The sequence below is a fragment of the Anopheles coluzzii genome, chromosome 2 (assembly GCF_943734685.1).
Source record: "Anopheles coluzzii chromosome 2, AcolN3, whole genome shotgun sequence".
Taxonomy (NCBI): Eukaryota; Metazoa; Arthropoda; class Insecta; order Diptera; family Culicidae; genus Anopheles; species Anopheles coluzzii.
Window position 1 is genome coordinate 124,747,046 of NC_064670.1, and position 26,970 is coordinate 124,774,015.

Consider the following 26,970-nt stretch of genomic DNA (forward strand, 5'->3'; position numbering starts at 1 on the left):
CTAATTGCTTCTTCAGTTCCATTCTGCCGCCGCCGTATGGGCAAAGCGATGATGATGAGATTTCAAAGTCGTCGTCGTCGTCTTTGTACGGTTTTGTGGCTCTTTGCTGCTGCCTCTGCAAGATGTCATTCCACTTCCAGCGAGGAAACGCGCAATGCGCTGCTGCGCCCCTGGCGGCACACGGAGGCACGTGCTGCAGCCGCACGACGAATGCGTTTCCGGTGGCGGTTTCATGTGACATGCACGTTTTAAATTGATGCCGAGTTTTCGTCCAAGACGGCACGCAGCACGGGTCGCCAGCGCACTCACACACACACACAGAGAGACGCAGCAGATTGTGTGTCTCGTGCGTACAGCGTACGGCTGCACGTTTTTTTTCACAGTAACTTTCTTCCCGTTGCTCCTGGTGGCGATGGTCCCTCTATAGTCCTGGCAAGAAGGGCGAAGGAAGAGGCTGTGCGTTGTGTTGTTTCCCGGGGTTCGCTGTCATAATTACTTGGCGAGGTAGCAACGAGTGGTGGTGGTGGTGTTGCGGAAGACTGATGAGTTTCGGACGGAGCACACCCAGCTGTCAGACAGACCAACTTGCTTGCCAACTTGGATCCCCCGAACTGGAACGAACGCAAAAATGTCATCGCCATAGTGCGCCCCGGGTGCGGGTTGAAATACTTGCTGGCGAGATGCATTGGCTTCATCTTCCTTCTCTGATCCAAGTTGGCGGGTCTTGGGTTTTCTTGGAGTTGTTTTGCTCGATCGTGGGTTTGCAATATTCCTGCCATCTCACCCAGGCGGCAAGGGTATGTCGGCTGCTCCCGGTAAGATCGGCTGTATCACGTTGTGTCGTTGGTCGTCGTCGTCCTTTTCGCGTCACACAAACAAGTCAGAAGTCAACTCGCTACGGTGCTGTGGGTGGTGAAAGAAATGGAATTTTTGGGAGCAATAGGAGAAGGCGGACGAAGCGGAAAGAACGAACGGGCGAACGAAAAGACGTCACTTTTTGAATGTTTGGAAAACATCGAACCCCAAAAACTACGCAACACAGCACAAGCACAGGCAGCAACACAGGCGAATAATAAAAACTCTCGAAAAATACACTCTCCTCCCCCTCTTGCGCGTGTGTGTCGTCGGTTTGGAGGAGCAGCAAATGATGAAACTCAATACGCGAACACTTACCACCGACCCAACGAGCAGCCGGAAAAATGGAAAAGAAGCAAAAGTGTGCCTTTTTTTGTACCTTGCTTCTTAAAAAAAGATCTTCCCTTGGCATGGCCGGAAAAATCGCGCATTTCAATCCGTTCTCTCTCTCTCTCTCGGTTATGAATGTAATCAAATTATTTGCGCACGTGCACACCCCTTTTATACGCTTTTTGGCGTTCGTTCGCGTCACTGGTTGGAACGAGGAAAACCGTTACCATCGAACGCGTTTGGTTGTTACGAATCAATCGGAGAGGTGAACCGTGCGCGATTGATCGAGATTTGGCACGGGCATAAGAACGCGTATGCCAAATGCCAAGGAGTGTTTCTCGCTCGCATTATATTAGTATTGTATTATTAACGGTCGAGAAAGTTTGATATTGATGCGTTCCAATGCTTTGAAAGAATCGCCGCCGATCGTCGCCTAAAGCGGAAAGCCTTTTTGTGTACTTCCGGTAACCGATTGCTTTATCCGCCTTATCCTGCCAACTGTCTTCTTATTGTGGTGACTTCTAAAAAATCTAACTTTTCCAAGTGGCAACAAAAGCGGAAGTGTATTGTCCTCCGTCGTCCTCAGTACAAACATTAACGTTTTTTCCTCTCCCATGGCGTCGTCGTTAGCGAAGCGTCAAATTTACTCGATTCTTTAAAGGAAAAAAAAATGTTAAAATATTGTCTTTGTGAGCGTTTTTCCGTCTTCGCATATGCCTCTTCCCTCTCCTCGTCTGTGTTTCTCCTTACTGTTTCGTCGTCTTTTTTTTTTGTTCGAGTTGTCATTTCGGTTGTCGAAAACCTTGGGCGTGAAATATTAATTTGTCCGTGGTGCGTACGGTACACTTCTTGGTTGAGGTTGTTTCTTTCTTTTTTCATTTTCCCCCCACGGAGCGATTTTTCTCGCTTTTCTTCGCGTGTGCTCGCACGTACATACCGTACCGGTACCGTACACCCACATCCCGGTGACTCTCCCGGCATGTGATCTGACCTCCGTGATCTCGGCAGTGTGTGTGTGCGTGCGTGTGTGTGTGGTGTTGTCGTGTTGCGCAACCCAAAATCCCAAGAAACTGTCGAAACGTGTCGACTTCGAATGTCAAGCCTCGGCTCGGGCGCGCGCACACACAACAGCAAAGCGTATTTTCCGAATGGAAAATGAGGTGTTTTCCGTTCTCTCTCTTTCTGTGTATGTGTTTCTCGGATGAAAAGGTGTGTACACTTCTTGTGCATGCTGTAATCGACGACCGATCGACGGTCGGTTGCCATATAAGGATGTAATGATGGCGCTAAGCGGCACAGGATCGGTAGAAGTAGAAGAAATATCGGAGGAAAGCAAAATAATAAAATGGTTCCTAATTTATTCCGGCGTTTGAAGTGGTTGGTTGTACCGTTGCCGATTGACTTGAATCTTAATTAGGATGTCTCTGGGTGTGTGTGTGTGTGTTTGTGCTGGTAACATTTTCGTACCGTTTGATTGCCTTATGCCCCCCGAAACTTTTGGATTACCAGGAATATCGGGTACCTACAGCGTTGCTAGGGAACTCAATCATGCAATTGCTAATCAATCCACTGAATATGTAATACTTTTCGTAACCTTTACATCGACTCACGGGCACAAGACCCCTTGTAATAACGTTTTAAGGTACGCGCGATGTATGTATGATTTGATTAATCAGCATCCTATATTATGCACAATTTTGATTTGCACCCAGCGTCATGTGAAACCCGAAAGGGCCAATGATTCATTTGGCACTTGCTCCCACCGAACACACACACACACTCGTCCCATGCAAAACAGGGCAAACAACAAAAAAATTGGCAAAATTGTTGGTTTTACCCACCAAGAATACACACAGACACACACATGTGGAATCTAAAAGCAACACTCCGCGGCTTCTGTTCTTCGACTCTTGCCGTTCATTATCGTTTGCTTCATCCCTTCCCCCCTTCGTTTTGCACTCTTCTGCACGCACAGAAGGCTTTTAGGCATTTGAATTGCTTTGAATTTTGCTGTGCTCGGTTTGGTGTAATTTTCAGCAGATGTGGCGCTTCCGATGAGTCCGAATTTGAACCTGCCGTTTCTGCCTTGCTCGGGTAGAACAACGGGTATCATCGCCGCATCGCTTGAGAAGAGCGCCGCATGCATTATCAATTCGTGTACGCAAACGGTATTGTTCTCCGGCAAAACCCGTTCCTTCCAGTTTGGCATAATTATGCTATGGTGTGCTGCTGTTGATACCTTCATGCGCCGCAGTACGCTGTTTATGCCCAGTCATGCAATTGTTGGGGCAAATTTCCCAACTCTGCTAATCACTGTAAGCCCCTGATGTGTGGTGGGAGTGAGGGCTGCGCCGTTGTTCTGTGATAGTTCCAGCTGAGACAAGCCAAGCTGGCTGGAAAGAGCAGCGCGTACGTCCTGATAGCGATAGGCTGAGCAGAGGCTGGGCCGTGTAATCAAAGCCGGCACTAGCTGGCAGACTGCCTTTGCTCGTACATGACCCCGTCGACACACACACATGCACACACACATATGTACATTGGCATTCACTCGTTCGCTCTGTCTCCTGCAGATCGATCGGTAGAACGGTTTGTGACACACATGTGTGTTTATCGCTTCAGCAAGCAAAAGGACTACGACCTCGCGCCGACAGCGGCTCCGGGCGAGGCAATCCCCGGGACCATCGCTTCCTCTTGGTCCTCTCTCTCCCTCTCTCTTTTGTTCCGCTCCTTCGTGTCCTTTCTCTACGGCCCTCTTGGCGGGAGTGAGCAAGATGCTGATCTTCAGCCTTCCCGTTAACATCTGGACGGGAGAAGACATAACCGTTGATGCTTCAGTCAAGTACCACATGAGTGGATGTTTTGTGTGCGAGTGTGTTTTGTTACATTTTAGCTCAGAACCAGAAGTCAACGTTGCTGCTTGAAACCCAGTATCACCTCCCAGGATTTCTGGAAGCAAATTGAAAAAAAAAAAAGAAAACATCCCAGTCCACCCAATTCCCTTTATAGCACCCAGGGAGCAGGGGGTCCAAAGTCGTCATTCTTCGGCCTGGAGCGAGGTTGGAATTCGTTCCTGGTGGCGCGCTGCTGGAAGAATTAGATCACCCGCTTCGGTCCGTACACCATAACGACATACGAAGGGAAGAGAGAAAGAGAGAGAGAGAGAGAGAGATGAAATTCAGCAGCACGTTGGTCTGTGATTATTTGGATCAGTGCTGTGGCCGCCGCGCGTCTAAGCAGGGTTTAAACCCGAAAGGGCATTTTATGGCCAGCCGCAAAAACCCGTGAGTCAGTTGGCAAGGAATGCAGCAAAAGACGATGCTGGGGGAGAAGAACAGCAACAACAAAAAAGCGATAAAACTTTCCCCCTTCTTACACACACTCTCTCTCCCTCGAAGCATGGATACAGCTGGACCTAGACTGATTGAAAGCGCCCTGTGTGTGTGTTTCTGTGTGCACAAACGGTCGTTAAAACCACCCCAGCAGATGGGTATGTGTGTGCGTGTGTGCATGCAAATGGTTGCAATGAAACAACAAAAGAAAGACGTTCGATCGATCAGCCGAAGGGTGCGAAGGGCGCAAACTGCGTTCGGAAACTTGAAGCGCGCATTTTATTGCCATTCGCCCATGGGGGGAGGACGCACAGGAGCGGTACTAGCGCATGCATGCATCATCATCTCCAGTGCCTGCTTCGTCTCCAGTGAACTGTGTGCGTACGTGCGTGCATGTTTATGGATGTTTTTTCGGCAAGCAAAACCTCTGGTGCCGCCTCACATTCGGATAAACAGAGCGGCAGCATAGAAGCCAAGGATGCGGTACCTTCCCCCCCCCTCCCCGTTGTGATCGTGTCATGGCTCGATCGTCGGCACGCGCGCGCACACGGATTATCCCGCCATCTTTCATGATTGTGTTTTGAAATTCGAACACGCTCAGACAAACGATGCTGCTGTTACAGTTGCACAAAACTCTCCACCGAGAGACCACCGATTCCCGATGCAAAAGGCAAACAAATTCGTTCCCGGCTGTGGCTTTCAGGCGCTACCGTTTCCCAATTGTCTATTGCTACCGCAAGCGCGAATGTACGGAGGCGCGGCGTGGAGCAGCAATAATTCCCTTCCTAAACGTTAGAGACGCAAAGGCCGGGGACAGAATAATGACAAACGTGACTGTAAAAGTTATGGCCAGTAGAAACAACATGAGTCTCTGAGTAGGGTAGGGGTGGTGTGTTTCTTTTTGCCGTGGTGCCGTGGTGAAGCAAACTTTAAACAATTGTTTTGTCTCTCTAAAGGCGCTTCGCAATTGATGGTGTGGCGTGTTGGTTAGGGGTTAATAGAATTGTTGCGATCGAATGGTAGCATGGTGGAATGATAATAATGAAAAAACACCCAACTTCAATTCGCTAATAATCCAGGCACGATCGTATTGTAAATACGCCCGAGGGATGTGAACAGTAAGCGACACCACCTCGCCGTGTGTGTGTGTTTGAAGCATAAATTTGATTGATTTCTCCGGCTTCACAGCTCAAAAGCGCGCGTTTTTAAAGCAGTGGTTGAGTGTGCGGCTTCACTGGAGTCGTTAATTATTATCTAGCTCGTCGTAAAAATCGCCAACCGTCATAAATGTGTCAATCATTGTGTCGGGTGGTGGTCTGTCGGGGTGGGAATGGGAGGGAGGAGGGGGGGGGGGTGCTGGTCACTTCACCCCGTTGATGTTGTTAAAACTGTTAAAACTGACGTGTGAAGGCAGCTAATTTCCAATGAACAAAAGCTCTAAAGCGTTAAATGAAATTGATAATAATGTGGTGCCGTGACCAGGATTCGATGTGCAGTTTCAGAAAGCATTCAAAGAGCTTGGGTTGGAATACTTTCACTGGAAAACGGTATTAATTCTGCGTAGTTTATCGGATTGTTGCAATCGATTTAGGTAAGGCATTTGATCCAAATTTTATGAGAAAACCTCAGCATGTCGGTCGGACGGTTTCCCTTCATTAGATTTCTCAGGAACAAGGGCGCACGCATCCTTATATACGGACGCATGCAACAGGTCCTTTCAACTGAACCAAGGATTGAACTTTCGCGTCTCGCATCCGCATCGCTCGAACTCATGCCGCCACCGCAAGCGTTGTGTGTGTGTGTGTGTGCAGTCAGTTTTGCCGGGTTTGATGAAGCGTTTCGCGCCCGAACGCGACACAGCATCCAGCAGTTTCAGCACGACTAAGCACAGACACACCGACAGCAGCAGCCTACCACCATCGAGCTGCTGCTTTCATGACGAAGGAAAAGGTCAATTGATTTCCCTCGGGCGAGATTTTTCCGATCGAAAGCTTTTTGTTTCCCATTGGGGGAGGAGGGGGCCACTCTCTCTCTATGGTGCCCTTTTCGCCGCACGCCTACTCTTCCTTCATTTGATTGGCGCACACCTTTCGCTTTGCTTTGCTCTACTTACTCTTCCCTCAGTGGGGGCATCTCATCCCCATTTTCTCGCATCCTTTTGTGCTCGGGGAGGAAAGGTGGATTCAATATTTCCGCCGTTGTTGTTTATTGTGTTTATGAGAGTGGAGGATGGAGCCTGCGCGCCTGAGGGGGGGAAGGGTTTGTGTCTGTGCTTCGTTCGCTTTTCCTGTTCGCTGGAAACTGGAATGCTTCATTCCGCTCCATTAGTAGCCGCGGCCGTCGTGTTGTCAGTCACTTTCGTTGGAGCGATGATCGAACAAGGACGAGGGAAAGAGGGAAAGAGGGGGAGAGAGTTGGAAGGGAAAAACCCTTTATCTCCATGGTTCAACAACATTAGCCATCCCTGCCGTGTTCAGGTGAATGATTTCATGGTGAAGCACCCGAAGATTCCGTGCGTGTATGTGTGTGTGTAGAGGGAAAGGACACTTCAACCCATACAACGAGAGCAGCCCCGGCTGAGTGCGTGCGTGCGTTTGTTGAGGCAAATCGAATCAGAACACGGGAGCGATCAATAAAGTGAAATACTTGCTCCCCCCTCGAATGGGACTGATTGGAATGTGTAAGTGGCTGGAGAGAACTCCTTGTCATCCTTGCAGGGAGAGGGGGGGGGGACGCTAAGGGCGGCACACACACACAGCTAACGATGCATCCTGTTTGGGATCGTAATTGAATTCAATGTAAGGCAATTCTTGTTTGACGCAAATTGAAAAATCTCGGCGCTTCTCCTCCCTTGGCAAGAAACGCGCGCGCGCTCACAAACAAGAACAGAAGACAAGACACGCTAGAGAGAGAGGGAGAGAGAGAGATAAGCCTCACCTCGTGCTCGATCGAAGCAAAGACACAGCGATTTAGATCTCTGTGTATGTGTTGGCAAGTTACCACACCACATACAACACAACAGCATCTCTCAGCTAAGTGTCGTGTGTGCGTGTTGAGTACATATCGACCACCACTAACGGAACCGGGTCACACAGTGGAACGCTCCTCGAAGCTCCTCTAATATCGTGTTCCATCTGCTGGGCAGCGGTGAGAGCAAACTACTGCCAGCAGTAGAGGGAGGACATCCCCCTGGGATGGGGAGGTCACACGGGCACACAGAATCGCCAGGGGGAGATCAACGCATGGGCAAAATAAAACACTCTCTCACATACAGCAGCAGCAGCACCAAGCACCAAGCACAGCACTGTGATGTTAGAACGGCTCACACATGCTCGAATCTCAAACAAACCCCTCTTGACCGAGAAGACTGCCCTCACAGCACACTGTGTGAGTGGTGAGAGACCGTTGCTAGACTGCCCGACTCACCGCACGCCAGGTTTTGGGTGGGAGAGGTGGTGAGCTTTTGAAGGGCAAAGGTTGAGCACCACCGAGAGCGCGGTCCGAGTGAGCCTGCCTCCCGCGCGGTGGCTTGTTTGTTTGGGAAATGTGGGAAGCTCGTGACAGCCAACGAGCAGCAAAACTTTAAAGTCGCAAGCCTGTGGCTAGTTTTTTTTTTGGAAAGACACGACAAACATGAATCAACGAACAGCTTTAATCGGCGTACAGCACATAGAAGAGGTGCTATTTCTAGCTCATAAAAAAGGATGGAATATATGTTCCACGACCCCCGGTGCACGCTCGCTGTTGATGTTTAGTGCCGGGCGCGTGTGTCTCCCCGTCTGATCGATTGGTCGATACGCGTGTGACGTCAGTGGAAAAGGAAAAACGGCGAAGTAGCCTCACCCCCTCCGCTCCGCACATTATAGGGTGCTCGGGCTTAAGGAAATGGCCATCATTAAAGCGTGTGTGTGTGTCTCTCTGTACTTGGAAGAAGGTGGAATGGCAAGCGAAGAGATGATTAGAAAGACATGGAAGGAAGGAAGAAGGTCAGTTGTTGATTATATGTTTTCCTTTGCCCATAATGTCAAACGATTCATGGTCATGTCACTGTAGGGCAAACGGCGCTGCTGTGTGAGAGCTTAATCCTGCAAGAAGCAGTAAGGAGGAAATCTGTACCCCAGAAAACGGAAGATCTATTAGTCCGTTGTGGGGCTGCTGGTGTTGAGTTGGGTTCATTATTAAATACTGACCTGTGTATGTGGATGTGTGCGTGCGTGTGTGTGTGTTCCCCCTTTCGTCGACGACTCGAGATGAATATTACGCACATCATGGGAAGGAGAATAGGTAATGTGTGTCTCCTGTCCTTTTGAATCCTTTTTTCCCGAGAGGCACTGGTAAACAGGATCCCCTCCCCTGCTCTAAATGTAGGTCATTTTGTGTTCGTTTCGTTGGGAAATTATTGATCATCTACGAAAGCGCCGCTCTCCAACAGCCAACAGCCAATGTTGTGGGAATGGGAAGAAGGGCGGGCAAGCGGAAAGCATGGGACAGATTATTTCGACCCTGAGAGAGGCATATCATCGTGAATGGTTTGGCCCGAGGACGAGTCATTTCGCTTGGACAATGCTTGCGGCTTGGTGGAACTGGTGAGTGAGAGGGAGGGGAGGGAGGAGTCTCCGGTTGAATTTGGAATAATTTATGAAAATGTTGTCCCGCAAACAGCAGATGAGGGTTCTAGGGAAAATCGATCGAAGCGACGAACGAAAGAGACAGAGAGAGAAGAGAGATACAAGATTTATGTTTCCCATCGATTAGGGATCATTTCCCGGTCGGGATGATAGTGATTGAGGTTATCCTGGGACAGGGAAATGATATGAGATTTCAATAGACCTTCTGTCCAGGAATTGCTAAACACTGTTTTGCGTAGACAAAGTGGTTGAATTCTTCGTCTACTTCCTTTGAATATTCCAAACAAACAAAAAAGTGCACAAAATTCTGAATGAACTTGGAAATAGTCTCCTCCTCTCCCTCTCTATTTCTCTGTCTGTCTCTTCTTCTATGCTGTTTCCTCCACCATTCGCGTGGTATGTTGTTTGTGTTTTGAAGTCGAAAATAGCCAACCGCGCACCACCACCACCCACCGTCGTCGTCGGCTGGTTGCTATTTTTTGAGCTCGTCTTTTTTATTGTGAATGAAAACTCTATTCTCCATCCATTCCTAGTCCGGTCTGGACCGGGGCCAACTTGGGGAAAGGAACAAGTTTTTCAAGATTCTTCTCCCTTCGCTCCCCTCGGGTGGGGGCATTCCATCCCGACGACCCCCTGCTTTGGATAAGAAGTGTTACACCTACATAATTTACCAATTGGAAAAGAGAAACAACAACTTTTCCAATTTCCAATCCCACGCCCGCGTCTCGCTCTCTCTCTCTCTCTCCACCTCCAGGACGGCACTAATGTTGGTCAGGTGTGTCTTTTCCATTCTAATTTAGATAGATAGACATACACATCCCCCAAGGAAGGAGGTCTATTATGTTCGTGCGTGTGTGTGTGTGTGTTTGTGTGGGGGTGGAGAGGAGAATTGTTGTCTTGTGAGACTTCTCGCAACGTCCAGACGGATGGAAGAAGGCGCTGGGAATCAGCAGCGGCTGGTTGCGTTCTGCTCTGTTATCGATTGCTGTGTATTTGGTTAAATATTTAACCGCTTCGTTCGTACTCGGCATTTTGCCACGAGCGGATTTTCCTGGTGGCGGCTTTTTCTTCTTTTCTTTTCTTTTTTGCTTGGCCGCTGTGTCGGCCTCCCGTGATGCTGATAGTCCATATTTTGCCGTTCCACTTCGCCGACGTCTGGAGGAGGCCATTGGGGGGGAGGCAATGAGCGGCATACCCTTCAAGCGCACAATACAAATGGCCCAATGGAGCGCGCTTAAAGAAGAACCCGTGTGCGTGCGTTTTTTTCTCTCTTGCTGTTGCCTTTGCCTCTGCTTTTCTCTTTGCGCTTTGTGCGCCATCCATTTGGTGCCACGCGTGGGGTTTATTGAAAAGCGGGCGCCCACGTGAACGCAACGCGTGTGGCCTACCGTGCGTCTCCATTTAGTTTTGTATTATTTTAAACCCCTCCCCCCCCCCCCCCATATCACTACCACGCTTCGTTGTCTCCACCGATCGAACTCGTGTGCAGTTGAAGTGTGTGTGTTGTTTTTTGTAATCAAAAGCGAACTATGGGTAAAGAATGGAAGCAGACAATCAATAGTGATGGGAAGGTAAATGGAAGAAAAAACAACACCACCACAGAGGTATGAGATATAGAGAGAAAGGGAGAAGAGAGACCGCTGGAGCGGTTGAGGATGCACAAAGCATAGCAAAGCCAACAGCCCCCTCGACGGTTCTTGGTTTGAAATGAGGGATAGCTGTGAAGCAAGCAAGGCAAGGCAAAGAGGGAATGAAGAAGAGGAAAAAGAAGAAGATGGACATCGAGGTGCAGACAAACACGCACATAATTTATCACCACCACATGGAGTGACAAATGATCGAAACATATGCTGCTCACAAATCATTTTCCTCCCATTTTCTTCCCGTGAGCGCGAGTGAGTGGGACGACGGTGTGTGTGTGTGTTGCCATCGTGCACGCATTTCCTTCGCTCGCGCATTGCAATAGTTAAGAGAGCAAGCGAAACACACACACAGAGAGAAAGAGAGAGTATGAAAATACGAAGGAAAAAACGGGAAAGTGTATGTTTCTCCTGCAAACGAATGCAAGTTGCACGCGCGATAGTGAACGGACGGAGGTAGGTAAGGTGAGCCGAAAGAGAAAGAGAGAGAGAGAGAGCAGCTAACTTACAGCTGGAGAGATCTCACGGAAGGAAAATTGGGAAAACTGAACGAGAAATAGCAGCACCATAAATGGCAAAACTCGGAGAGCTAAAGAGCGACGGAGAGGGTTCAATGTATCTGTGCTGTGTGTGTGTGTGTGTTATTGTTTCACACAGGATGCACTCGCCGTGTTCCTCGAAGCCATGTTCGCATTTCGTTCTATCATTTATCATCTAGCATCTTCCTTCTTTTTCTTTTTCAAGAGCTCAGTTGCGTTTCGAATTGGTTTCGATTCGCTTCAGCGGTTGCTTTTGCACTGATTTTCCTCTCCCAGCAACTGCCTGTATGCGCATTCCTTCACACACAGCACAGAGCGAGCGAGCGAGAGAGAGAGAGATGGTGCGAGAGCGAAAGCGACGAACGCACGTGTCAAAGTGGAATTGTGTGAGAAAAGGAAGGAATGAAGGACTTGCACGAGGTTTTAGAACATATGTACCTTGTGAGCTCTGTGTATATGGTAGAGTGTGAGGATATGTGCAAATTGATGGAATTTTCCCTCAATCCTCACTTCTCCTTTCGTACACCTTTTGTTAATACTAATTCTGACATCAATGTAACATTTATACTTGTTGTATGTTGAAATGGTCTATTAAACAACCATTATAATCAATTAAAATGTATGCACGAACATCTTAAAGAACTAACTAAGGGACGAACGATAGCGAGAGACGGTGCTCACGGTGTATCACAGCTCATTCTCACCTCACGCGCTGTCCGCTGCTTGTCCGCGCTCATCGCTTGGCACGGTGATAAGAAGATGATCAAACACATCACCGATAGTGGAGCTAATGACGACGCGTGCGGTGCAAGCAAAAGAGCGAAAGAGAGCGTAGATATCGCTCTCCCATAGAAATGCCAGAAATTTCTATCTAACAGCGCGCCGTAACGCGCTCTCTCACTTCTCACTCGCGTAGCACTCTTTGCGCTCTGCTCGGCTCGGTTCGCTCGCTCGCTCGCTCAACTCGGTTCACCGCCACACACACGGGCAGCTGTGAGGCACATCGCTCTCACCCACGCGGCTCACTCTGGGATCGTAACGCGTACGGTACGGACGTGCTTTTTGTGTTGTGTGTGGCTGGCCCAGGCCCCGTTCGGTTTTTTTCGGCCCTTTGGTGGTGTGTTGTGTGGTGGTCCTGCTGCTGTTGCTGCTGCTACTGTGACCGTTGCAATATACAGAGAAAAATAGAGAGAAGAAGAGAGAGAGTGTGTGTTTGCATCTAGTACAGCAGACAGCAGGTAGTGATGATGGCCGGTTTCTCTCGTGTGCGCACCGCTAACATTCGCGAAAAGTGACGTGAAAATCCGTAATCCGCCAAAAACAACCGGACCAACGGACGGGCGGACGGACAAGTAGAGTCCGTGCGTAGCCCAACGAAGCAAAAAACACACACGGAGAGCAGCATTTGCTAAAACCGTGACGCGCGGCGCGTGGTCTACTTCGCTTGTGGTGTGTATGGTTTGGTACCCCTCATTTGTGTGTTCATGTATGTGTGTGTGTCTATGGTCGTGTGAGCGATAACGTTTTGGTGGGTCTCCGCGCCGGGGGGATGCGCGATAAAGTGTGTGCAGTCCGCGAATGTGAGAATTGGGAGTGAAGCAGCAAAATAATCAAATAAGCAGCTAAAAGGCAGCAGCCAGCGTCGTCGAAGGTTTTTGTCGCGGACCATTCCGCACGGGCACACACCTTCCCACCCACCTACCCTTTGTCCCCCCCCCCCTCGCGTTTGTGCGAATGAGTGCGAGAGATAGATCTCTGTCGTCGTCGTGCGTCCGCCTTTGTCAGTCTCTCCGTGTTGTGATGCAAATATGTCAACAACGAATTAAAAAAACACACACAGCCGAAAGCGCCGTGTCTAGCCAGGCGCCCGTCGGAACTCGGTGAGGTGATAGAGAGAGAGAGAGAGGCAGAGAAGGTAGAGGACGAGATTGTTTGCATACGGCAAACAACACGGGCAGCAAAGAGCTTAACGAAAATGGTCCGGAGTTCCATTGATCTGTATGTGCCGGTTCGGTTTTCGGAGATTGAAGAACCGAACAATCTGACATGTTTCAGCAAGACAGAGTGACGACAACAACCCGCCTTCCCGCCTTGGAGATGGGTGTTCTGATCATCTTCGAGGGTTCGCGGGCGTGTTAGAAAGGCTGCTAAAGCAAGGGTCACCAAACAATAGCGTCACGGCGTGACCGGCGTGGAGTTTTGCATCTGTTCGTTTATCAGCAGACAAGCGCAGAGAGCGTGTGTCCATCCAGTGACAGAAGCTTATCTATGGATCGTAAAAAAAGAAGCGATAGGAGAAGATCTACCCTTGGTCGAGGGGGAGCGCAGTTGGTGGGGACCTTGAATGGTAGAAGTGCAAATATTCGGTGTGCTGGAAGGGAAGGAATAATAAACTCTGTGGCAGACATTTGGAGAACCCCGTTTTACAGATCGTGTGGAGCTATCTCGTGTGCAAACAAACACGCACAATAACAATTGAATGTCACATCGTGGTGAAGAAGACCTTCTTTTCTCGTTTAGTATGCCATTAAGATCTTAATTCCTGAAAATGTTGGCAAAATAGAAAGCGAAGTGATCCTCTATTCCTTTTGTTGCTAGGAACTGCTCAAAAGAACTCACGTAGTAGTAGAGCACGTGGTTCAAAAGCATCGCCGACAACAAACTCTTGCCAGACGGCCAATGGTAGACGACGGCGTGGATTAAAAATATGCTGGATAGTGTGGAGGGAAATCCCAACCCTAAAAATAATCCTAGACTAGCGGGTCTTCTGGCCATACCGTACAAACTCGACAACAAACCAAAACCTGAGCGAGAGCCTCCCATGACCAGACCCTCTCAGCGGCCGTCAAGGTCTCTGGTGGGGAAGCAGTAGTAGTATGCAATTTTTGTGCTGAGGATGATGGAACCATCAAAGCCACCTACCAGGGAAGCTACCCTGTCCACACACACCCCCTTGGTGTCCCTGTGGTGCTTGTGGGGTTATTATTGGCATGCGTGTGTGATATTATTATTAGTTTCTGGGGGCTATTTCTGTCCCCCTCCGCTCTGTCTGCCAGTGGGTCAGAGTCATGCCAATGTCTGGGTTGTGTGTGTGTGTGTGTTTTACCCTCCCCCTCTCCCGAACAACCACCACGCTATTGAGGAAGGTCCATTATTGTGAACCGTTGTTGATGCGCCGACGGCATTTTACACATTGCTCGGGGAATCCCTTTTGGCAAATAAAAATAGGACCAACGGGCGTCCATCATCCGACCTAAGGTGTGCCACTTTTGGGACAATGTTTAGTGGATGTTTGAGAGAGTGTTTGCCATTTGTTTAAGCTTCCTAATTGCAAATTATGAAAGCTTTAAGAAGGAGCATACTTCATCAAGGAATTCCTTTCGTTAACGGAACAACGAAGTTTGAAGCTTTCCAATTTTACGCTCGAATCGAACTCCATCGAATCGAATCCAATTTTGGCCATTAATTTGTCCGCCACAAACAGCAGAGTCGTGTGTCTCAGTCGTTACAACGCGAACCTCGTTCTGTTCAACCCTCAGGCGAAGCTTATTGTGAGTGTGAGAGAAAGCGCCAAAGCCAAGGAAAGGATTAGCCGAAAGAGAAATGGATCGCCTCCCGTGTTGAAGCCAACGAACGCAAGAACTGTGACGCATGTGTGTGTGTCTCTATGTGCGTTCCTGTGTGTTAATTGGGAAGGTTCTCTCAGCCGAAGAGAGTGGAGGGTTTGTGGTGGATAAGGATTAAAACTTTGGGAGGGAAATTATTACACGTCAAAGCGAAAAGTTGTGTGGCAGAGAACTTCGCTTCAAAGCGGCTGTTGCGTCGGTGCCTAATTCTAGGAAGAGTGTGTGTGTGCGTGGTTTTGGGGGCGTTGTGCGTGCGTTTAATCATGTGCTTATGCTGTTTCTTTACAGTCGTGCTGCTTTACAATCTCTCCGGCAGCAACACACTGAACACAGCGCCTGAACTGCTCTGGTATTAATTATTTATTCGAACTTCGACGGGTTGTCGAGTGTGGCTGTAGCTGGTGGTGGAGTTTTTTGTTTTGTTCTGGCATCAAACGATTTGAAAGTGTTAATTTGTGCTAAAGTGAAACGGAACAACCGCTCCCGCAGAAGAAGATATACTACACAAGAACTGTGTTGACGTATTCGCGAGGCGGCGAGAAGACGTCAGCTACCTCTTACCCCCCTTGGCTGTTCTGTTCTGGCAGTGTCCTCCCGGCAACAAACACACACATACACAGAAAAAAGGCACGCGGATGTCAATCATCACCTTGGAGTAGTCACCACTACACGCTTAGCACGCAACGGGGCAACAGTGGCAGTAGTAGTTCGTCATGGCATTGCAGAAGTCGCTCGGCCGAGTACCTCGACTAGCGCTGTTACGTACCACCACCACCGACGTTGCATAATAGCGCGCGTGGAACAGGCGACTGGACACAGCCTACCGAGGACAGAGAGAAGGAGAAAAGGGAGAGAGACAGGTAATGAAAAGCAATAGGAACAAAGGCACCACAAAACAGACAACATTGGTTGGTTGTTGAGTTGGTTGATGATGTTGATGCGACGAAGGAGGTAGACACAACAGAAGCATTGTGTGAAACCACAAAGGAGCAACAGGAGTCATTGAATGAATAACGCCAAAGCGAGCTTCTGGGGGTCTTGAAGAAGAAGAAGGGGAAAAAACATGCAACAGGAGAAGAATGGTCGGTCGGAGTGGAGGAAGGATGGAAGGTTACGGATGAAAAATCGTTATTTTTTCATTCTTTTCTAACTCGCTGCGTGTCCGCTCGTTCGCCCTCTCCCGCCGAAAGCAACGGATTTTCCAAGGGGGAAGGCCAGCATAAATAATCAATTGTGATGACCTTCAGCGTGTGGTGGACTGGGCTGTGTATGCCGGGTGGTGTATGTGTGTGTGTGTTTGTTCATTGTTGTCTTCGTTCCACACGCACACACACACAAAGGACGTGGCGCTTTCTCTCTCTTTTTTGTGTTTGAAGCGCCCTATGTTTCATACGGCTCATAATTCTTTTTTATGAAATTTAATTTGTTGGAGAAACTTTGCTTCACCCTCCATTCAAAACACAGCCCCAATCACGCTAATAAGTGCTGCAAAATCTTCACCTTTTGCCCCGGGGTTGGCAGTTTGTGGAAGGAAGAAGCGAAACCCAAAACCGGCTTCCGGCTCCTTTCGTCGCGAAAGTCAAAAGATCTCGCCGCCTTTTTCCGAAAAGGTCTCAGTAGACTCTGGATTGTGAATGTGTCTCTGTGTGGCTGTGTGTGTCTGTGACTTTCGGGACGGTTGTTTGCGCTTCGCCACTAGCGCGATGAGGCGCATATCCTTCCATTTTGCCGAGCAGCCGAGGCTTGCGATCGCTGTTCTCTCTCTCTTTTCTATATTCCTTTCGACATTTTCCGTCCCGTTCGAACGCACTCGTGGAGCGTGCGACCCCACCAGAGTGAGTCGCTTCCACATCCGCCCCAGTACTGGGTGGTTGGAGGGGGTGGGTGGGTGAGTGTGTGTGGGAAAAGTCGAACTCCGGTAAAACCTTCCCGTCCCAGGGGCGGATATGGTGCTATTTGAAAGCATAATGGAAATTTACAGCATATTTCCCGTATTTCCCCGCTGTTCATGTTTCCGGCCGCCGGCATATGTGTGTGTGTGTGTGACTTGCGTGGAGGAAGTGGTCGTGAATCTTGTGCAGTTGTTGGGTCGGCCACTGCACTACCTAGCAGGGTAAGAAAATGGCTCTTTACCCCGTGGCACTTGAAGGTCGTGCCTCGGTCTCGCTAAACAACTGGGAAGACAGAGAAGGAGAGAGCGAGAGGGCATGTGGTTGAGGTTAGGATTATGGACAACCATCATGATAATGGTGGTGGTGGTGGAACAGCTGTAGAGCGAACAGCTTTACCGACCGGTAACCGGTCGTGTTCTTATAGGTTATACCGCGCCCTCCCGGGATCCTTGACGTCGTCGCTCGCTGGTTGAAGGTTTTGAAGGTTGAAGGCGAAGGACGGTCGAATCGATAGAACAGAAACATACACACACACAGAGACACAGGGCGCTCGAGAGTGCAAATTTTCAAAACGTAAGCAACCAAACTAAAGCCGTCCTTGCGAGTTATCGTTAACGGCATTAATCCCCGAGCTTTAGCATCATCGAAGAGCTTATTGTAGCACCTCGTCTCGTCGTTGGAATTGCTAGCGGAGCGGACAAGAAGGAACAAAGATTAGGGAAAAACCAACCGGACGCTGTGAGCAGATTTTTTAGCGGATTATACATTTTGCATGTTCTTGAAAAGAAGGCACAATTTACAAAGAAATAGAGGCAGCTCTTCTTGGGCTTGGGCTTGGGATTGCCTTTGGAAAATCTGTGTAAAGCTCCACTAGTAATCTATCAAGAGTTTTGTGTGGGTGAAATATTATAATTGAATACGGGAACGTTTTTTAATCTACATCGGCAGTTAAAGCTTATCGGGGGTTTGTTTTTATTTTGGGACAAGATTGAAAATGAACAGTTTCGTTGGTTCGTTCGGTGGAAAACACTCCTGACATCCAAGCAATCAGCTAAAAGTGTGCCGAGTTATGAAAGGTACAAGGCGCCTCCATTTATCTCAGAAACGACCGGGCGCCTCCATTAACGCAGGCAGTGTTTCAAATTTCTCGGTACAGGCAACGGACTATCGTTGTGATTTGCACATTTGTATATAAAATATTACAACCCTAATATTTATTACACAGAGATCTGCAGTGTCTGTTTGCTAACAGCGTCCCAACCAACCGGGCCGAAGTGATCGGGCACAACGCCTCGAGTCGACAGAAAACGCGTCGAAACGGCGAGGTGCGCTTTAGGGGCTTTTTGGGTGGGCAAGTTAAGGGCGGATAGTCGAGCCGCTGTTGTCGAGATGGATGGAGCCGTTCACAGTTGATGGATGGATGGATGGCTGTAAAGCTGAATGTACGGCAAAGGCAATTGTATCCCCTCCGCCTTTTTCCGATGATGGGTCCGTTGGTTCGGGGGTGCTCCCTCTCTGTCGTTTGTTAAGACGATAAAGAACCCAAAGGCAGGAAGGGGTGGTGGGGAGTCGGGGCCGCGGGACGAGCAAAAACAAAACCTCCGAACGGTCGGGGTCGAGGGAGACAGAGTAAAACTCTTTTTCCACGTTTTCGGCTCGAGCGGAGATAAAATGTTTCATCCCGCGCCTACAGACCGGAACGTAAAGGAAGGAAGGAAGGAAGGATAGCAGGCAGATGGAGGCAGCGGGGCAACGGGACAGTGGGGGTTTCATTTCGTTCATTTCAGACATTAACGTCGGTTGACTTGTCCATTTTTCTTGCCTTTTGCCCTTCCTCTCCTTGTCTCTCACTCCCTCTCTCTCTCTCTCTCCCTCTCTCTCTCTCTCTCCCGTTGGGGTCGTTCTTCCATCCGTCCCGTGCCGAGAGACTTACGCCGCATTTACGGCAGTGTATCGCACTCTTCTTCTTGAAGACATTTCGTCAAACGTACTTTCGGTTCGGCTTTCCCCGTTATTTCCCTCCCCCTGCACGTTTAATGTTTTCCTGCACGAAAGGTGAGGTCTGTTGGGGCGAAGGGGTGGACCCAGGGCTGTACCATTCCGTTGTGCGTTCCGCGCTGTGCTGTTGGGATAAATTTTCCTCGCAGCATTAACACACAGTCGCACACACACACACACAGAAAGACACACAATAAAACAAACGGAAAGAATCTTTACAACCGTCACCGTCTCCGCTGTCGTCGCCTCATCGTGTGTATGTGCGCACGAGCCAACGGCGGAACGAGCGCATAGGTGACTTAAGCGCAAAGGCGCTACCACAGTGCGCGGCTCGTCTTCCGCGCGCGCAATGTTGTGTTCTGTATGTGTGTGATGGTGTGTGGTTGTTGGGTTTTTTATTCCTCTTCTTCTACGACCAATGCACAGGGTAGAGAGCTGTATGTTGTCGCTTTCGCCGAGTACAAAGATCAGCGTAGCAGCAGCAGCAGCACCACCGCCGACAGCTGCAATCGAATACGATCCGTCTCCCGAGAAACACGAGTGGAGGGAGAGCAGGCATGAGGTTGTGAGGGTTTGAGAGAGAGGGAGAGAGCAAGAAAGCAGAGGGAAGAGCGAAACGAGACGCCATAAAGTGTAGAGCCGTCTAGCAATGTGAAGCTGAAATGCGAAGGAGAGGAGAGCAAGCAAAGGGCAGCACGAAAAAATCTTGCGGCTGAAAAACTGAGTCAGGTTTTGCGTGAATTTTCCGACTGAAAAAAAAGGATAGTTTAAGGGGGCGTTGCAGAAGTGCGGGGGGGAGGGGGGGGAAGATGTTTTTGAATTTCTCAAGCGCGCGCGAAGGAAATTGTGATGCGCTGAGCTGTAATGGCGGCGGTGATGGTGGTGGTGGTGGCGATCGTTCACATCCCACACGGTGAAGCAAAAACACGCCGTTGTGTTTGTGTTTATGTACACGACGAAGGCATTACTTGGGGAAAATGGGTGGGAGCGATCGTGGGGGTCTGATGGGGCAGTAAATGTTTGTTGGGAGGAGAGGAGGATTCATGCCACACCGCGTTACGAACTGATTTTCTTGCTTTCCCGCCGTGTGCCATCCCACCCAGAGGAGACGATCGTACACTTTCCGTGTGAGTGTGTTGTTGTTTTCCATCGTTTTCCATTCGATTTATGTACCACACCAAGCGCGCTTGTAACATCACCAACACACCTTCAAACAAATGGCCGCGCGCGCGCCTTTCCTGTGTGTGGTTTTGTGGGGTGAACGGCTCGAGCGAGAAAAAGACGATCACATGTAGAAGAAACCCCGCTGCGCTGGGATTGTGTTTTTCTTCCCGCAAGACGACGACGATCATTGCAGAAAACGTGCGCTGCTGCGTGTAACCTTTTTCACACGATCATCACGATCGTGAGTTGAAAGATGCTGCTGCTTAATCGAACTCTGATGTCCGCGTCGGTTTGGCTTTTCCATTCCCGTGGGCCGGCAAGGCAAGGGCAAGAAGGGATTAAATAACGCCGAAGAAAAGAAAAAGTCACATTCAATCGATTACGGGCTCCTTCACGCGCGAACCTCCGGAGCGTGAGGAATTTGGAAAGGAAACGTCGGGAACAGCGCTTGGCAGCTTGCCGCGTTGTGTTTTACCTCAGCAGAAGGATCAGATGCGACTAAGTACGAGCAATGCGCAAAGGACCAGGGGGAGAGAGACAGAGAGAGGGGTCAATTGAATGTGACATGGAATCGCTATCAGCAAAGCAGGGAAGCGTAGGATAGCGAGTCGAGAAATCACGAATGTCTCTAAATCAATCCAGAACAGCGCTTTCTTTGGCGGTGGAAAATGTGCAAAAAAAAAAGATAAAAGAAGGAAAAAGAACGAAACTTCTTCAAGAAAATCGAAAAGAAAAACAGCTCCTTGTCGTCCGTCGTCGTCGTCGACAGTAGCAGCAGACACAACCGTGACGGGTTTGTCGTCTTCGTCGGTGCGGTCGAGAGAGTTTCATCTGGAAAAGCGTCCGCTTTCCGTTCCGTTGACTAAAATCCCTTTCCCACCTTTTCCCCAAGGTGTGGAGGTTACAGACACACACACACGGCGCGGATACATAGACACAGCATTCTCGAGCGAGAACGTCGATTCCACAAACTGTCACACACGGTGGTGTGGTGTGCGGTGTGTGGAATGGCACGAAGCTGTAGCGACACCGTTGACAACTCGGAAAAGTCACGAGTGTAACACGCGGGGATATGTGGGGTTGGGGTTGTGTGGCGTACCCGTCTTGGTCTGTTGGGAGGCAATTGGCTGATCGTTTGCTCTCTCTCGGCTGAACCCTTCACTGCCAAGCAATCCATGTGAGATCTGTGTGGTAGTAAGCCTTTAAATGTCTGCTCAAGGTTCTATTACAATACCTTTTCTTAAACAATACTGTGTTTCCACACAAAACAAACCTTATCAGTTACTCACATCACACCGAAAGGTTTGCGGTTGATGTTTTTCTTCTGCCATCACAGGATAGTTGCCTCCTCTTGGGTAGATTAGGTAGGAGAACCAGCGAGTCAGCAGGAAAGTGGGATGATGTTTTTCCTCGCGCGCGCCGTGTCCGTGTGTCCGACGAGAAGGCATCTTACCTAACATCGGAACGGTGCCAAAAACGCGCGTCGTTGTCGTCGTCGTCGTCTTCAACGTTCGTCCGTCGAAGCAAGCAAGAGCTGTACTATCCTCCCTATCCCCCTCTCCCCCGTTGTTCCACAACCAACACATTCGGCTGTACTTTTGCTGGTCCCGGGGCCCGTTCTTGCCGCTTTGTGTCGATATGCGCCGTTGGTCGCGGTTGGTGGGGGGAGATGGCACTCTTGGCCAGATCATCTACTGGCATCCTGTGTATCTTTGCTCCACTTATGCTTGTCGTCACAGCATAAGTGTGCAATTCGATGTGTGTGTGTGTGTGTGTTTGTCTCCCAATAGAACCAGAATCACTTCGTGCTTTTTATCAATTTTTAAAACTTGTCTGAGAAAGATCGTTCCAATTTCCTATTGTCTGCAGACCTAACGGACACCATTTGTTAAGATTACTGTTGGCACAAGAAACTAGGCCCTGTCTGGACGATGTGGTGATTGGTTTTCGGTGTTCTGGCTCACAGTTCACACGCGATACTTGTGTCTTCAGCCTGAACTGAAACAACTCCATCAATTTTCCACTTCATCTCTCTCTCCCTCTCGTACGGTGCAAATCGTAACAGTCAACAATTGACAAACCCCAACCTTCCCCCACCGCTGGCGCGCACATTCGTGTCTAGAATTCCAGATTTGTGCACAACCGCTGTTGTACGAACACTGGCATCACGACGTGAAAACAAGCGACAATCAATTTAGCAATAATTATCGGCCAGGCAGACCCCCAGGGCGGGTTTGGATTTGAATTATTAGTTAGCACCGTTGCGGGACCGCCATTCCGGGGGGCTCCAGTGCCATGCGTAGTGTAGGCATCGACACATCATCGACCATGCCATGCCGGTTTCACATGATGACAGGCACAGGCGAATGGGAATTGAACCAACCGTATTGAGGGTGGGGAAACTTCAATTCCATATCCTTCAAGAAGGAACACGGTGGTATTAACGTATCGATTAGTTTGGGAAGTTCTGTGTGTGTCTGTGTGTATGTTTTCCACGTTGTTGTTTTTTATGTGTCCCCGGTCGGTGCTGTTATTATTGCTCTCTTCACCTTGGCCCTTCGGGTGGGGGGGGAAAGAGCTAAACACTTTCGTATGGAGAGAGAGAGAGAGAGTGTGAGTGAGCAAAACATATGCAAATATTCGCGTGGCAACGTGTGTGCAGTAGGCCGTCGGTGGGGCGAGAAAAACGCCATCGTTTGCCAAGGTTCTGGAAATCAAACCAGCTGGCTGGTCCTTTCCCATTGACCCTCCCCTAACAACCGACCTGAGTAGGCTGGTGGAATTCGCGTGCGCGCTGGGAAAAGCTCGCATAAATTCTGCCTCTACTGTGTGCTACTGTTGCCGTTGTTGTTGTAGAAGTGAGTGGCGAAACAAAGGGAACGACGACTAAATTCATTCGACCAATGGTGTTGTGGCCCCGTGAAAACACAATGCGATTGCCGCAGTTTCAATCCTTTGCCCTTTGTTTCGCATTTAAATCCTCTTTATACCACCGTTTATGCTACCGCTGTTTTTCCTTTCCTTTCCACATTTGCTGTGGTGTTGCCCCTGTAAGTATGCTTTTAAAAATGTCACACGACATCGAATGTTTATGATCTGCAGTAGGCGGCAACAGCAGGGAGTGGCAAGGTGGAAGCAAAAAACGTTCTAAACAGCTTGGGGAAAACACGGGCAAATGTACTAATGCATATGCACATGCAAATTCGCTTCCCTGCCAAGCTCCAACAATCGGCAGTACAAATGGGCGCACGCGTTTCTATTTATTCATGTGTGTTTTTCTATTTTTCTCTTCCTTCCTTTATTGCAGCGCAACGTGCTTGTGTGTCGTCTTAGTGCTGCAACGCTTCCACCAAGTGGTCACCGATAGTGCATTCTAAATGCGCCTGCATGGCATAGAGGCGACGACGGAGTGCCCGAACCGCGAGTGCCACACGTCAGCGTAACCGCGCTCAACAGCACAAAGAGGGGGAGAAGGGGGCACAGCAGGGCGCCCTTGATCTTGACCCAGGAACACAACCTGTCCCCAGGTGGTCACACCAGGAAGGAGCTTTTCAATTGCTAAACAGTCCAGCACGCGCCCTAGCCCTAGCTACTAGTAGTAGTGGGTGATGCGGTATCATTAGTTCTAGCGGATTTGCGGAGTAGTGTAGCACACTAGTACTTACACACCAACCTGTGCCATAAAGTAGAGCAAGAAAGACAACACTTTTATCCAGTGGAGACACAGCGCGGAACAGAGAGAGAGAGAGAGATAGAGAGAGGAGACAGTACGCAACCTCTTCTCCACAACCAGAAGCAGTGTCGGGAAGCGTTCAGTTACGGCCGAACCGCCGGACGTCTAGATTGCGAACAGGAAGCAGCCAGAATAGCCGGCCCAGAGCATCACACTCACGATGGGACGGAAAAAGATACAGATTTCCAGGATAACGGACGAACGGAACCGGCAGGTAAGACACACACCCGACACGATCTTCCGAAACTCCTCTCCTAACCCGGTGTGTTCTCTTATAGGTGACGTTCAACAAGCGCAAGTTTGGCGTGATGAAGAAGGCGTACGAGCTGTCGGTGCTGTGCGACTGCGAGATTGCGCTGATCATCTTCAGCAGCAGCAACAAGCTGTACCAGTACGCCAGCACGGACATGGACAAGGTGCTGCTGAAGTACACCGAGTACAACGAGCCGCACGAGTCGCTGACGAACAAGAACATTATTGAGGTACCTCTAACGGTGTGACTGCTGACCTTTTGACCTCATTGACCGAACCCGTTTATTACTGCACTGTCGGGCGTGCGTACGTTGTTGCGTGTTGTTGCGAGTGGTTGCATTCTGTTTTATACCCGTTCCTCCCTTATTTTTTGGCTTTTCTAACCCCGTCGCAATGGACGGAATTGCGCGCTGCAAAGATTTCGATTTCCCTCAGTTAGCACTAACATAGTAGAGAGTTTGATAGATTTATCTTTATAAACCAAAAGTAGACAAAAATCTTTAAACCACTTTCCCGAGCAAAAACAGCTCCAATCTCCCGTTCCCCTTTTTTTGCATGTGTGCATTTTTTCCAAAAAAAAGCTTCAAAAACATAATGCGCGCCAGTTTTTTCTGTTCTGTTGTGCCTGGTTTTGTGTGCGGTAATATTGTGGTTTCAACCAGTGATGCCAAGCGTGGGAAGCGTCTCGCCGAAAGCCACCCGGTCCGTATTCTTGTAAGGCCTGTCTGCTTACAGTTGCAGGTAAACGCGCAGAAAGAAAACAAAAACGGCACGATGTCGCCGGACTCGCCGGAACCGGAGGACAGCTACACGCTCACGCCCCGCACCGAGGCCAAGTACAACAAGATCGACGAGGACTTTCAGATCATGATGCAGCGCAACCAGCAGCTGACGGCGGGCGGCGCCCGGCCCAACATGGCGACGAACAGCTACTCGCTGCCGGTGTCGGTGCCGGTGTCGGTGCCCGTGATCGGCACGTACAACGACTCGATGCTGCAGAGCAGCCCCCAGATGGCACACAATAGTATTAGTCCACGGCCCTCCAGCTCCGAGACGGATTCGGGTAAGTTTAAGCTCCGAAACCGAAACCGAAACAAACGAATGTGTATCCTATCTTCCTCTCTCTGCCCTTTGGTTTTACAGTGTATCCCTCCGGCGGTATATTGGAAATGTCAAACGGCTATCCCCATTCGACATCGCCCCTCGGTGGATCTCCCAGTCCCGGTCCGAGTCCAGGTATTGGCTCTCATCAGGCGCATAACAATAACAATAACTCCCATAACACGCATAACAAAAGTAAGCATGGTTTTCCCCCTGTTTTTTTGATTAACTCGATTGTGTGAGTGTTTTTGCGTGCTGCTATTACCATTACCTTCCTTTCCTTTAATCTCTCGAGCCACACAACCTCTCGCGCGAGTGCGGATAGCGGAGCTGTGATAAAAGAAAGCGCTAAAGGGCGACCATTTTTAAAACAGCAAAACTGTGCCCACTTCTGTTGGATCTGGATGGAAAAATGAAAATGAACGCGCCACCACACTTCCGGCAATGCAAAAGTCTCTTAATTCAATTCCGATTCCAACGAGCTCGCGGAACTCCCACCATGTCAAGCGCACATACACATAGCGTGACATTGCAATTATGATGCAGTTAGCTTCGCGCACGGCAGAAAAAAGCAGAAAAAGTCGTTAATGCAAATCTATTAATATCGGCGCTAAAAAGTTCAAGGGTCATCGGGGGTGGGGAGTTACTCTGCGGCAGAGTGCAACCGGAAATGCATTTAAAAAAACTCCCCGCGTCCGATGCACACATTACGCTTGCCATGATTTGTGTGTTTGTGTGTTTGTTTCTGCGTAACGATAGATCAAAGTGTTGGGACGCGAGCAAAACCGTAGGATATCGTGCATGACGCGGATAAATAATGATTGCGGCAAGAGGAAACCGTCCTTCCTCGTACGTTTGCTGTGTTGCTTCCCTATCCCTTCCCCTGTAGCAGGAAAGGCTCACAACTCACACAAATGTTTGTGTGTGGGTGACGCGAGCGCTGTTTTAACGATCAACTTGCATGGGAGCGTGGGAGAAGGAGTGCTTTCTTCCCGCCTTTTCTTTGTGTGCGTGTGTGTGCGTGTTTGTTAATAGCGTTTATCCATACACTAATGATTCCAATGAACAACAACAGAGTTGCACTGTTACTTATTGCGCTAGTTTAGCTTTCTGGTCTGCGTTTTACAACATGGAATGTTTTGCGAGTTGCGATACATGATACACTAACCGAATGGCACACTACTACTCCTCTTCATGGTGGGCTGGAAAGACTCACCGGAGGGCGAAGAGTGTGTGTGTGTGTGTGGGAGAGAGAGCGTTAAAAGCAAAGCGAAAAATGGAAATAGTAAGCACAAGTAGTAACAACAGTAATCGTCAAGTATCGTACTTTCAAACAGAGTTCCATTTCGATAATGCAGTGCAAACGATCAAGCAAAGCCCGTCGGGTGGCAGTGGCAGCTCCGGTTCGCGGTCGTTGCGGGTAGTGATACCGGCCCCGATGAATCCGACCATCACGGCAGATGACATTTCATACGTGGAAGTAAGTCGTTGTTTGCTGCAGTGATCCACCCTAGCGACAGTGACTAATCAGTGGCCGATTCTCGTCATCCTTCCAGCATACGCGGCAACAGACGAATTTAAACACGCCGGTCGTGGCACTGCAGACACCGATACCGGGACTCACCAACTATACCACCACGCTCGGCTCGTTCGGTGCGCAGGACTTTTCGCTCAACCCGGACATCATGATCGGCCCGTGGAGTGCGGCATCCAGTCACAGCCAAAACACGTCCGCGGCAGCCGCAGCCGCCGCCATGGGCAGTCTCCAGCACTCGAGGTAGCTATATACAAGCCACAAACAAACAAACAAACACAAAAACAAAAACTATATGTGCTCGTTGGGAGAGGGTTATGTGTGTGTGGTGCGAACGTTCCATCTCGAA

General features: G+C 49.4%; 1 protein-coding gene across 13 annotated transcripts in view; it reads left to right on the top strand.

Moving 5' to 3' along the window:
- LOC120952937 (myocyte-specific enhancer factor 2) overlaps positions 1-26,970 on the top strand; it is a 52,811-nt gene that overhangs the window by 21,339 nt on the left and 4,502 nt on the right. For 5 of the 13 annotated variants that reach the window (XM_049607572.1, XM_040372538.2, XM_049607570.1 and 2 more), the window contains 6 exons: positions 23,309-23,948; positions 24,013-24,216; positions 24,722-25,049; positions 25,130-25,282; positions 26,425-26,567; positions 26,644-26,864. In XM_049607572.1, coding sequence (XP_049463529.1) covers positions 23,895-23,948; positions 24,013-24,216; positions 24,722-25,049; positions 25,130-25,282; positions 26,425-26,567; positions 26,644-26,864 — 1,103 coding nt within the window. In that variant the 5' untranslated portion in view covers positions 23,309-23,894. Of the gene's footprint in view, positions 1-12,329; positions 12,771-15,235; positions 15,808-23,308; positions 23,949-24,012; positions 24,217-24,721; positions 25,050-25,129; positions 25,283-26,406; positions 26,568-26,643; positions 26,865-26,970 lie in introns of those variants that run through there. The other 8 variants (XM_040372541.2, XM_049607571.1, XM_049607568.1 and 5 more) reach the window with 7 other exon arrangements.